This window comes from Sycon ciliatum, chromosome 3, assembly GCF_964019385.1.
Source record: "Sycon ciliatum chromosome 3, ocSycCili1.1, whole genome shotgun sequence".
Taxonomy (NCBI): domain Eukaryota; kingdom Metazoa; phylum Porifera; class Calcarea; order Leucosolenida; family Sycettidae; genus Sycon; species Sycon ciliatum.
Genome location: NC_088645.1, coordinates 23,875,104 through 23,887,603, shown reverse-complemented (window position 1 = coordinate 23,887,603; position 12,500 = coordinate 23,875,104). Strand labels below are relative to the sequence as shown.

At 48.3% G+C, this 12,500-nt stretch overlaps 1 protein-coding gene across 1 annotated transcript in view; it reads right to left on the bottom strand.

The window, feature by feature from the left end:
* Positions 1-12,500, bottom strand: part of LOC135811818 (adhesion G-protein coupled receptor G2-like) — a 21,952-nt gene that overhangs the window by 662 nt on the left and 8,790 nt on the right. The window contains exons 5-14 of the mRNA XM_065325064.1: positions 12,184-12,500; positions 10,216-11,063; positions 9,942-10,036; positions 8,363-8,831; positions 8,079-8,130; positions 6,931-7,034; positions 5,284-5,405; positions 3,907-4,169; positions 2,473-2,557; positions 1-1,128 (exon numbers count right to left, since the gene is read on the bottom strand). The exon at positions 1-1,128 is cut by the window's left edge and continues 662 nt beyond it; the exon at positions 12,184-12,500 is cut by the window's right edge and continues 97 nt beyond it. Coding sequence (XP_065181136.1) covers positions 324-1,128; positions 2,473-2,557; positions 3,907-4,169; positions 5,284-5,405; positions 6,931-7,034; positions 8,079-8,130; positions 8,363-8,831; positions 9,942-10,036; positions 10,216-11,063; positions 12,184-12,500 — 3,160 coding nt within the window. The 3' untranslated portion in view covers positions 1-323. The remainder of the gene's footprint in view (positions 1,129-2,472; positions 2,558-3,906; positions 4,170-5,283; positions 5,406-6,930; positions 7,035-8,078; positions 8,131-8,362; positions 8,832-9,941; positions 10,037-10,215; positions 11,064-12,183) is intronic.

Sequence of the window (12,500 nt, the reverse complement as noted above, 5' to 3'; positions counted from 1 at the left end):
GAAATTTACTGTGTTGAGTAGACCCTACAGAGCAGCCAGCCAATTTGAGAATTCCTTCCTTTTGCTACATACGATACACACCAGTGTGCAGCGCAGGCATCTCACAGGTCAGTCAGGTTCAGTGACCGGAATGGCTTCCGGGTTCTTTCAATGTCATCTGAGCCCCCTGCCGTGAAAGCCGTCTGTCCAGAGTAGAATCTTGACACGTAGCCGCGTGCATGTGCATGCGTGTGTGCACGCTCTTGTGCGTCCGTGCTCGCACATGCACGTTCAGGCGTGCAGGGTGCGAGCGTGTACGTAGGACAGTCTGCAACTGCAGTCAGTTAAACCCAAAAAGGCGCCCTGCCCTCCTCCAGCTTGCTCTTCACGGAGGAGGGATGGACCGTGCTGTTGTCGGACGTCACTGTCAGGCTGAGGTTTGTATCCCGTCCGACAGTGTCCTCCTCCTTCGACGGACTCGTCGGCGCGGAGATCATTGCCAAGGAGACGCATGTGTGCAGCGTTTGCATGGAGAGAGCGGTGGCACTGGTGTTATCTAGCTGCAGTGCCTGTGTGCATGTGTTGCACGGAGCACCGCTGCGCATTGCCGAGCAGCCACTGCAGTAGGACGTACGCGAGCGGTACGGGCTGACCCGGAGTAGAAACGAGCTCAGGCGACGCTGCTGAATTTTTCGTGGCAACCGCGAGCGATTGTCGTTGTTCTTGATGTCGCCGCTACCGACAGTAGCGACTCCTGCGCTGCTCTTGCGCCCGTGGCGTGAGCTGACGTCCATTGTTCGTTCCAAGCTGGCAGAAACGGCCGTGCGCACTTGCTGGGAAAGCAATACCTTGGTGATGAAGATCAGCATGCCACACGCTGAGAGAGCAACAGAGAACAGTATCTTCAGCCACTCGTATCTAGCTACCACGGAGAACATCCCCAGGATCCAAGAGAGACCTAGAGCCAGGAATGTTCCCGTGCCAACGCGTACCAGTCGTCTTGTGGAGACACTCGACTTCACCGCGCTGGAGCTCTGGCGTATGGACACATGCATGACGCGGACGAAGATGACCAGGTTGAAGAGGACGATGGCGTTGACCGGGACCAGCAGTGCCACAACGCCGTCCGGTATTGTGCGCATTTGACATCTGCACAGCATACAGGCACACATATGTACATATGCATCCAAGCATACACATTCATACGCACACATGCACACATGCACACAGAATGTACATAACGGTATAAAGGTGCTCACACACATGTGTACACACATGCACCCATGCATCCACACGCACATGCAAGTGCGAATACAGGTCATAGAAGGTTTGCGTACGTGTAGCATGCAAGCAGGCTGCATCAAATTACCCCCCCCCCCCATCATCCCCAACAGTGAGATATTGACCATAGGTAAAGAGAGGTGTGAATATTGAGAAAGAGAAAAGAGAGAGAGACAGAGAGAGAGAAAGAGAGAAAGAGAGAAAGAGAGAGAGAGAGAGAGACCGAGAGTAGGAATAGAATTACAAGGAGGACAGAGAAAGCAGGAAGCTAGAGACTCACATTGAGAGACTTAGGCTTATGTCAAAGGCTTCCTAAAAGGGGAAGTATACCCTAAAATCAAATTTTCACCAGTTGTAGTCTTCTGGGTGCTGAGTCGAATGGTCTTGGTCCGAGGAAGCTGTGACGCTCCCTTCCTACTTGAATCCCAATCGAACTCGCGCACTTCCACCGAAACTGGGTGACTGCGCCCTACTAGATGGGGATTTGTATGCAAAATGTCACTAAAAGCGCCATTTCGTTCTTATAAAAGCACGGATGACCGCGATTGGCCCAAATGTTGTAGTCTTTTGGACGCTGAGTCGACTGGTTTTGGTCCGAAAAGGCTGCGATGCAGCGTTCCTCCTTTATTCCCAATCAAACATGGTTGAACAACCGGTCACGTGCTGCTGGGTGCCCAAATCACCTGGTCACCACGCCAGCAGGCGACAAATTTCACACCAAGGTTCAACTCGAGTTCAACTCGAGTGACAGGAGTGCACCCAAAAAAGGTCAAACAGGCTAGTAAGTTGTACCCTGCAGGCACGGTGACCAGGTGACTGGTGTACGCAGGAGCACGTGACCACTTGTTCAACCATGTTCGATTGGGAATAAAGGAGGAACGCTACATCGCAGCCTTTTCGGACCAAAACCAGTCGAGTCAGCGTCCAAAAGACTACAACATATGGGCCAATCGCGGTCATCCGTGCTTTTATAAGAACGAAATGGCGCTTTTAGTGACATTTTGCATACAAATCCCCATCTAGTAGGGCGCAGTCACCCAGTTTCGGTGGAAGTGCGCGAGTTCGATTGGGATTCAAGTAGGAAGGGAGCATCTCAGCTTCCTCGGACCAAGACCATTCGACTCAGCGCCCCGAAGACTACAACTGGTGAAAATTTGATTTTAGGGTATACTTCCCCTTTAACGGAAGCACCAGCTGAAATTTTGCACTTACAAATTTCTCTCGTTGTACCCACTATAATTGTCCATGCTGAAGCGCCGTGATGCCATTGTCAACAGGCAAACTAAACACGGGACACCTATGCGCAGACAGCATCCAAAGAGCACCAGGCAGGGTCATAAATCATTGATCACTGTTGGCAAACTCCATGCTAGAAAATTGCTACAAATCAAGCTGAAGACGTACACGACTACTGCCTTGATAATAAACATGCCTCAATATAATCAATATAATCACAACAATATTGATGGATAAACAAGCGTTTTGGAGATAACTACTAAAATATTCAATATAACAACTTCCATGTGGCAAGCAAGAGAAAATGCTGTGCGGTAACCATTCTTGTGTTAGCTGCTCCCGGCTAATGAAGTCCCCTCACACCGGCATACAGGGGTTTTATATGATTGGATTATAGTACACTTGTACTGTAGTTATCTATAACCAATATAAGAATGGTTACCGCACAGTTTGTTCTCTTGATTGCGATATTGAATATCGATGGACCCTGGAAAAATTTGAACAGCTATGAAAACTTGGATATTGTCGATCCCGTTTTCTGGTAAACCGTTTCAAAAACCGCCCTGCAATTGTGGAGTGGAGAGCAGAACTGGTGCAGTTACTGACACTTCGCTCTTACAGGCAATTCTCTAGGTCTCTTTTCAACAGCAGTATGGCTGTCGTGTTCTCAGGAGTATAAGACGCGCTTTAAACCCCAGTGATTCACCCAGAAACGGTCGGTGTGGCTTACATTACAATTGTCAAATTGACGGTGATACAAGTCAACAGGTGGATGGGTCACCCTACACTTCAGCTCACCCTGACCAGAGGATATCACAGGCCAGTCACTAACAGGTGGATTGGTCACCCTACACTTCAGCCCACCCTGACCAGGGGAGGTCCCAGTCCAGCCACAAACAGGTGGATGGGTCACCCTACACTTCAGCTCACCCTGACCAGGGCAGGTCCCAGTCCAGCCACAAACAGGTGGATGGGTCACCCTACACTTCAGCTCACCCTGACCAGGGGAGGTCCCAGTCCAGCCACAAACAGGTGGATGGGTCACCCTACACTTCAGCTCACCCTGACCAGGGGAGGTCCCAGTCCAGTCAGTATCAGGGTCACCCTGCTGACTGTGAAGGAAAACACCCAAACGTGTACGGATCCGGCATACAAAAACTGGATCCACGGGCATCCAAACGTCAATGCTGCCATGACTCCGAGAGCCTATAACACATACCCGAATTCTCACGCTGAGTGACCTGCAACACGTATCCAGGCATTCACATACTGACACACTCGGGCTGTTTGCTGTTCACAGCATACCCGTCTTTAAGCACACCAGTATGCGGCACTACGTCGAATGCATTCAGTGTAGCCGTGATGCAGGACAGGTGTGTGTGTGTGGGGGGGGGGGGGGGGGGCGCCTACCGTAGCATACAACAATGGCCTTGCGGTGGATGTGCGATACCTCCTTGTAGAACACGGTGACCAGGAGTCGGTACAGGTGCAGAGCCTGCACCAGCGCCCACAGGTACAGGGTCAGAAGGGTGTAGTGTGTGAGCACGTTGATCACTGTGCATCGCCATGGTGATGGGGTGATGCTCTGATTGACAACGGTGATGACGTTCAGTACCAGCATGACCATGCAGTAATGGCAGAGCAGGCGATTGGCAATGTCCACCCGTAGCTTTCTGTACAGTGGAAGACCAATGGAGTGAGGCAGAGAGACAGAGAGGCAGATAGAGAGAGAGAGAGAGAGAGAGAGAGAGAGAGAGAGAGAGAGAGTGAGAGAGAGAGAGAGAGACACACACACACACACACACACAGAGAGAGAGAGAGAGAGAGAGAGAGAGAGAGAGAGAGAGAGAGAGAGACACAGAGAGAGAGAGACAGAAAGAGAGACAGAAAGAGAGACAGAGAGACAGAGAGAGACAGAGACAGACAGACAGATAGATAGAGAGAGAGAGAGAGAGAGAGAGAGAGAGAGAGAGAGAGTGAGAGAGAGAGAGAGAGAGAGAGAGAGAGAGAGAGAGAGAGAGAGAGAGAGAGAGGGAGAGAGAAGGAGAGAGAGAGGGAGAGATAGATAGAGATAGAGATAATGAGATAGATAGGGATAGAGAAATCGAGATAGAGAGACAGAAAGAGAGACAGATAGAGATAGAAGGAGAGAGAGAGACGGAGAGAGAGAAAGAAAGAGAGAGAGAGAAACAGACAGAGAAATCCAACCAGAGAGTAAAGCAAATCAGTGAGACGATAATGCTGATGGAACTCGAACTCATAGGAGAGAATCAGAAAGGGAGTGTGTTTTTCATTCTTTCCTTTTCCTTTTTGCTTGTGGCCATTGACCACTGTAGCCCTGAAATCAATGCTGTCTAGACATCAACAACATACAGAACATCATACTGAGAGAGTTTATTATTTTGCCTACGGTTGATACTGAATAGCAGGAAAGTTTCAGACGGAATTTATTTTTTCGTACGATTTCGTACTCGGCCTCTTTCGTACTAAAATTAATTCCGTACTAAAATTTGTTGATGTGAAATTATGCACACTATGCATGATGTACATCGTGAACTGGCTCCCGTCCAGGACTAGTGCGCACGCGTAGTGGCGCAGTGCAGTTCATAGTACAGCTAGTGTACGCATGCAATGCGCCTTGGCACGCGCGTACTGCTTGCGAACACGTGCATTCAGTATGCAGCACTGTACGAAAATAAAATCTGTACGAAAGGTCGAAATTCGGCTTTGCCCAAAAATATTTCCGTCCGAAAATGTCCCGCTCTACTGTGGATTGTGTAAGTCTACCTGAACAAGAGTAAGACTAGAACAGTGGCGATGAGGAACAGGGATGAGATGGCCAGCCCGTAGAGGGTGACGTTGCGCTGCGTTTCGCTAGGCCCCGAGCTAGGTCCACGTGGAAACAGGCTCTGGAGCGGAAATCACAAAGAATAATCAAACTTGAGTTCCACATTGCCAGTGCACCCTTCTATATATAGACTTAACATATCGTGGAGGGATTGTCACGGTGTGCTTGACGGAAAGTCAATATAGGGTGTATCAACATTATAGATTTGGTGTTGTGTGTTTGTGTTGTGTGTTTGTTTGTGTGTGTGTGTGTGTTTGTGTGTGTGTGTGTGTGTGTGTTTGTGTGTGTGTGGGGGGGGGGCTAGGTTCTAGGTACTCTGTGTGTGTGTGTGTTTTTGAGTGTGTATGTGGATGCATGCGTGTGTGCGTATGTGTACATGCATGTGTGTGTGTGTTTTTTCTTCTTCTACAAAATCTACATATCTCCAGACACTGGGGTGAATCATGGAGTGTGGTGGTGGGGCCCATTAAGCTCCGCTGACCAGAGGTCTCGGCTTCATAGCTCCATGGACGCACCAAAGGGATATTGGGTAGGGAGGATTAAATTGAAAAGAAAACAGAAGAAAGAAAATGGAAAGATTGTATTACTCAGTGAGCAAAAGAATAAGCTCAACTTCAAGTTGTTGAGTATTGAAGTGAACGCTGTCAGACTTTTAAATTCAAGAGGAGACTGTCTGTGAGGAGAGATTACATGTATGTCCAAGCAGGGTAGGACACTGTACCCTCTTACTCGCGTATGCTATGAGTGGCCCAGTGCTAGTTCGTTCTGAGGAGATGGTGATAAGCTGCTGTCTTGAACTTTTGGATGTTCTTTGGGTGAAATGGGTGGGGAATGATAGAGGAAGGCAGCTGGTTCCAAATTGGGATGACGCAGTGGGGAAAGGGTGTGTGTGTGTGTATGTGTGTGTGTGTGTGTGTGTGTGTGTGTGTGTGTGTTTGCCAGCTAGTTGGTTGGTGGGTGCACTTATGCCTGATTGTGTTGGGTCTGTTACCAACAGGCTCGGCTGCTTGAAGGTGTAATGTTGTACCTGCCACCTTTGTTGGTTCCAGGATTCATATACTTTCTATTTGAAGCATACATACCTGTTAACCATGGACTGCTTCTGGCTAGATTAATTCGTGTGTAATCAATGGTGCTAGTGAAGCTTGTATCAGACCACTCTGATTTAGCCACCCACACTAGTAGCAAGTATTACCTTCACTGGGGGCAGGGGTAACTGCAGTTGGATCCCTGGACGGATACCCCGATGCCGTCAATCCTTTTTCTGCACCTTGTCCTCACCCACTTACTGAGGTGTGGTGAGCCCATAAGTTGGATCATTTTCAAGTGCACCCAGAGTTTTGGGGATTTCAGGGGGTGTCAGCCGTTGGGCGGTTCAATAGCCAATTGAGTAATCTTTCCAAGATTCCTTTTGAGTCTCTCTCCCCTCTCCCGGGGAGACCCACGTGACCAGTTTTGGCAGTGAGCAACACGTACACGTACAAGTGTGTTTGTGTGTGTGTGTGTGTGTGTTTGTGTGTGTGTGTGTGTGTGTGTGTGTGTGTGTGTGTGTGTGTGTACGTGTGCAGATATACAATTCCCCCTACCTGGATTAATGCAAAACTCGTTAGATGATTGCATTCACACGTGATGGTGTTTGCAGAGTTGGACACCAGACTGCAACCACGTCGTGACCAGCCACCAGTATTGCCTGAGGAGATACAAAACGCGTACAGAGAGGCACACACATACTCATCAAACAGTTGTAAAACACGTACAGAGATTCCCAACCCATACACATACATGGAAGTACTCATCAAACAGTTGCATCCATAGCTATTGTCTGGGGCAGCCCAACACAAGCACATAGATATACACCCATGAACACATCCACACACCTGGCAGCACTGTTTGGAAACTTATCACCAGCAATCAAGATGCACTGAAACACACAAACAGTAGCTTAGAGCACGGCTTACTGAAGAGCACTTTATAATAATACAGTGCTGCCAAACCGTCCGATTTTTCGGACAGTGTCCGATTTTTGAAGGCTCTTCCGAAAACCGGTCCGAAAAGGGAAACGTCCGAAAAGCAGCCAAAATGTCGGAGATCATTACTTTCCTTTGCAGAAGTCCTGTACTTTCACTTTTCAGCGCAACTGAAGGCACAAATCACTGTACATTTGCTTCTAAAAAGGCTAGCGCTTGGCTGTGGAAGTGCAAAGTAACATGCCTGGATCAGGCTGGATGGCATGTACACTGACAGTCTGTACAGAGTCAGTGTGCGACCACACTCATCATTACAAAATTCATGACAACTCTGGGGTTACCATGGCAACGAAGCGAATTTTCATGGTGTTTTAGGCGATATTTTGAATTCTCTGTAAAAAAATTGCCGAGGAGAAAAATTCACACCATGTGGCGGTGAAGGGTGTCCGATTTTGGGCGAAAATTATTTGGCAGCACTGATAATATCAGTTGTTGGAGTACGTGAGACAGGCAGCGTATGGACTAACAGCTGGGTCTGATAGCCAATCTGTCACCAGTGATACAGTAAAATCTGGTGTAAGCGACCTCTCGTTTTAGCGACCACCTGCTCTTAACGACCGTTTTTCAATGCACCGACAGTTCTACACAGACACTGTGGGATAAAGACCACCTGGCTTTCACGACCGCTTGTCCTTGCACCGTGGGGTGGTCACTTAAACCAGGTTTTACTGTATCTCAGATAGAGTTGTCCTGACGGGATTACTTACTGCGTAGCGTGGTGTTCCAGAATGCACACACCACACTGCCATTGGCACCACCCTGAACAGAACAGCATGTAACAGAACAGAACAGAACACACAGCACGCTGTTATCTGTGTTGTCCCGAACACCATGTAATACAAAACACCACACGCCACACTGCCATTGGCCCTGGAACGTCCACCCAACTGAGAGGCCACTGTGAATTTAACTTAACTTTTTCGTTCCGTGAATTTAGTTATAATGCCAGATGCTCACGTAGTACAACGGTAATATCTACACACACACATACCAGCTTGGTGGTTTTGTTTGACGCTGCTAGGGATATCCTCACTGGTTCGGGAAGGTTGGAGGAGGCGTTGTGGCCGACTTGCAGATTTATAACCGAGGAGACGGGAGTCCCGAAGACGTCCTCCGGATCACGCACGTCGGGGATATCATCAGCGTTCGGCGAGCCAAATATGCTTCCGTTGAGCACTATGGACAGCTGCATTACGGAAGCACTGTCCGACGTATTGCCCAACTCTTGGAACAGCATTGAGGGAAGCTGCACAGAAACTATCCCTGCCTTCTCCGGCTGATCGCTGCTGTTTCCACCCGCACGGCTGTACTCGCGCTCTGGCCAATCAAGCCGGATTTTGCCCTTTGACGAGGCACTCGCTCTGGTGGACAGAATTGCAACAAAGTCAGTGTTGGCCACTGAGATGTAGTCGGCGTCGATTGATCCTGGCTGCAGCAAGTTGGGAATGACCGTGAACAGTCTGCACAGGGCGCATAGCAAAGACACGACAGCTGAAATCATTCACAAAATGCTGCTCAAGAGTTCGGAAGTCCCTTTCAGGGACGTAGCTCGCACATCGGTGGTTTGGTGATTATGTACCAGATCACATCTGCGGCGTGGTGAACCACCGGCAACCTCATACATGTAGCTGCAATGGTGAACCATCGGCAACTTCATACAGGTAGCTGCAATGGTGAACCACCGGCAACCTCACACATGTAGCTGCGGCGTGGTGAACCACTGGCAACCTCATACATGTAGCTGCAATGTAGCCTACGTTGACTACGTAGTATGTATGACAGCTATTTGCTTGTGTGCTGACCGGACTATGCTGTTGCCGTTGCCGCTGCCGTTGCCGTTGTTGTTGTTGTTGTTGTTGTTGTTGTTGTTGTTGTTGTTGTTGTTGTTGTTGCTGTTGTTTTATTTTACTTCATCAGATTTACAGGCAAGGATGCCTTCCCACCGGCCAGGGGCCAGTTCCTAGAAACGATGACTATGCTGACCGTACACGAGCTACATGCCTGCCTGTTGCAGTTTGAACTGTGTATTGGGCAGAGCTAGGTCTGTCACCACTACCATTTACTCCCTGTGACAGTAGATATGGATTACAACATGAAAGTCTAGAAGCAACGCATTCCACTAATCTGGTCACTAGCAAATTAGGAAAGATATCGACGGTGAAGAATAGAAATAGGAATTACAGTCAACTTCGCTGATAACGACTGCGGATATAACAACAATTCGCGAATAACGACAGAATTTTCATGCCCAGAGCAAAGTCCCATCCAACTGTAGCACATATAATGAGACTTCGGGTATATCGACACTTCGCGAATAAGGACACTTTTCTGATGCCCGCCGAGTGTCATTATAAGCGAAGTTGACTGTAAAGGAAATGAATGATAAGCAGGTGCGTAGCCCTCATGGGTACGATGGGGGAGGACGTGCACCCCTAAACATTTCGACCTAGGTTCAGTATGCAGATAATGACCATGAATGACATGCACCAGCCAGTACTACACATACGCGGCCATGCACCCCCCCCCCCCCCTGAAGGGCGGATGAGCTATCCCCCTGAGAAGAACTTCACCTGTTGTGCAGACTCTTGGGTATTGTTGCTCCAGGACTGATAGCTTTGGCTCTGGAGAGATAGCTGCTTACCCAGCTTACTGCAGTGTCAACATCCTGTACCAGATGTACGCAAAGAGAAGAAGAAACAACATTTAAAACACATTTGGTTACATGCGTGCATGCATACTCAAGCACACACAGATACACACTTAATACAATATTCTCTGATACTCAAACATTCGTGTTTGAACACGACGGGGCTCCACATTCACTATGGGTGACATGATGCTGACCTTTTCATTGAACTGTGCGTTTGAGACGGATTCGGATAGTTGCTCCACTTTGTCTATGATCTTATCAAGACTTGCTATCTCGTCCTCCTCCATTGGATCCGGATCATCATCACTGCTTGTGGCATCACTGCTAATGCTGTCGGCGACTGTGTCCAGATCTGGTAGTAGTTGCGATAGTGACAGACTCAATGCGGCATTTTTGCTTGTTGATAGTTCAGGGTTGGTGGTTTCTGTGGATAGTTCAGGGCTGGTGGTTTCTGTGGATAGTTCAGGGCTGGTGGTTTCTGTGGATAGTTCAGGGCTGGTGGTTTCTGTGGATAGTTCAGGGCTGGTGGTTTCTGTGGATAGTTCAGGGATGGTGGTTTCTGTAGATAGTTCAGGGCTGGTGGTTTCTGTGGATAGTTCAGGGCTGGTGGTTTCTGTGGATAGTTCAGGGCTGGTGGTTTCTGTGGATAGTTCAGGGCTGGTGGTTTCTGTGGATAGTTCAGGGCTGGTGGTTTCTGTGGATAGTTCAGGGCTGGTGGTTTCTGTGGATGGTTCAGGGCTGGTGGTTTCTGTGGATGGTTCAGGGCTGGTGGATTGTGTAAACATCTGAACACTCACAGGGGTCGAGGCTGGGATACCTGGAGCACTAGCTACAGAGTCGCCCGTGGCAGCACTGGCAGTGATATTGCCGAGGGTAGTCGGGGATGTTACCATGGTAACTGTCGGCATTGACGATGCGACACTATCCGCTGACGGTGATGTGATCTTGGTGGTAGGCTCAGCTGTTGGGAAGGCCGAGTATAGATCTGCTCTGACTCTAGCTGAGACCATTTCTTCGTTAGGGCTGCAGCATGTGTCACAATCTGTAGGATATGGCAGATAACCAGTCACAATCTTATCACTCAAAGTCTCGGTTTAGACTCCCCCAACGGTTTTCGGTATGCCAGATAATTATGCAAAACAGAAGTTAGAAGAAATTCTAAGCAATCCAACTTCTAAATACAAATGAGAGAGAGAGAGAGAGAGAGAGAGAGAAAGAGAAAGAGAAAGAGAGAGAGAGAGAGAGAGAGAGAGAGAGAGAGAGAGAGAGAGAGAGAGGAGAGAGGGAGAGGGAGAGGGAGAGGGAGAGGGAGAGGGGGAGAGAGAGAGAGAGATCCGGTTAGACCCTATTGTCAATTTTCAAAACCATAGTGCAGAAGCAATCAACGTATCATACATCTGTCAGATTGCCTGCGACATGAAACTTTAAACTGAGTTCAGATTGGAACCAATTGAAAAAGCTCTGCCGTCCGCACATTGTGCTTCCAGCAGCTTGTCGAGCTATCCTTGACTTTCTATACAACCATGGTTATCCCAGTCCGGTACACGACTGATAATCACTTATAGTGACAGTGCCCCTCAATGCAGGGTAGCAGGTCCTACCCTAGAGGAGTTCGGGGACATACGGCATTAGTGATAGTTCTCACCGAATGAAAAAATATATTTTGACCGAACAGCTAGACTGGGTTGAGGTTTCAGCTGTCTATACTTTTCAAAATGATTTAATCTCCCCGACGCACCCAACCATGAACGTTTTTTTTCCATTTCGCGAGAAAGATCGATATATTTTATTGACGGCCCGTTAGCTGAGAAATGATGGATATTGTACCTCTAGAGAACCTTACCGCTTTATTCTATTTTATAGATTTTTAGAGTTCCTTGGTCTTTCTCTTTTGTATAAATTATAGATTTCTATTTGAATTTATTTTGGTTTGGGTTTGAAAGTGGGACCATTGTTATTAGGCTAGGGCCTGTTTTGGACTTCCCACTCTAAATAAAGAATACAAACAAACAAAGTCTTTATTTTACACATGTATTTTCTGCTTTCTTCTCCAGTGTATGTTTTATTGTATTTTAATCCATTGTCAATTTTTGCCCTTAAAAGAGGCTGGTACCTTTTAATCCATTGTCAATTTTTGCCCTTAAAAGAGGCTGGTACCTTACCGTGGCACAGAATGTCCAGGACTATGCGCCTCTCGCTCCCGGGGCGGTCAGCTCGGACGTCCATGCGGTATGTGGCATTGCCACCGCAGCATGTCAGGTCCCGACGGTGTGCCATCGTCGGGCACAGCAGCTCCAGCTTTCTGCTGTGCTCCTGCACGAGAAACAGCTGCAGCGTCTGGCCGGGATGGTGACCGTGGAGTTTGTACACAGTGGCATCGGTGTCATGATTGGGCACGTGTAGTTCCCCGCCCAACGTGTAGAAGACAAAAGGTGAGATGTGTGCGCTGTTATTGTTCATGGCATAGCTTTCTTGATCT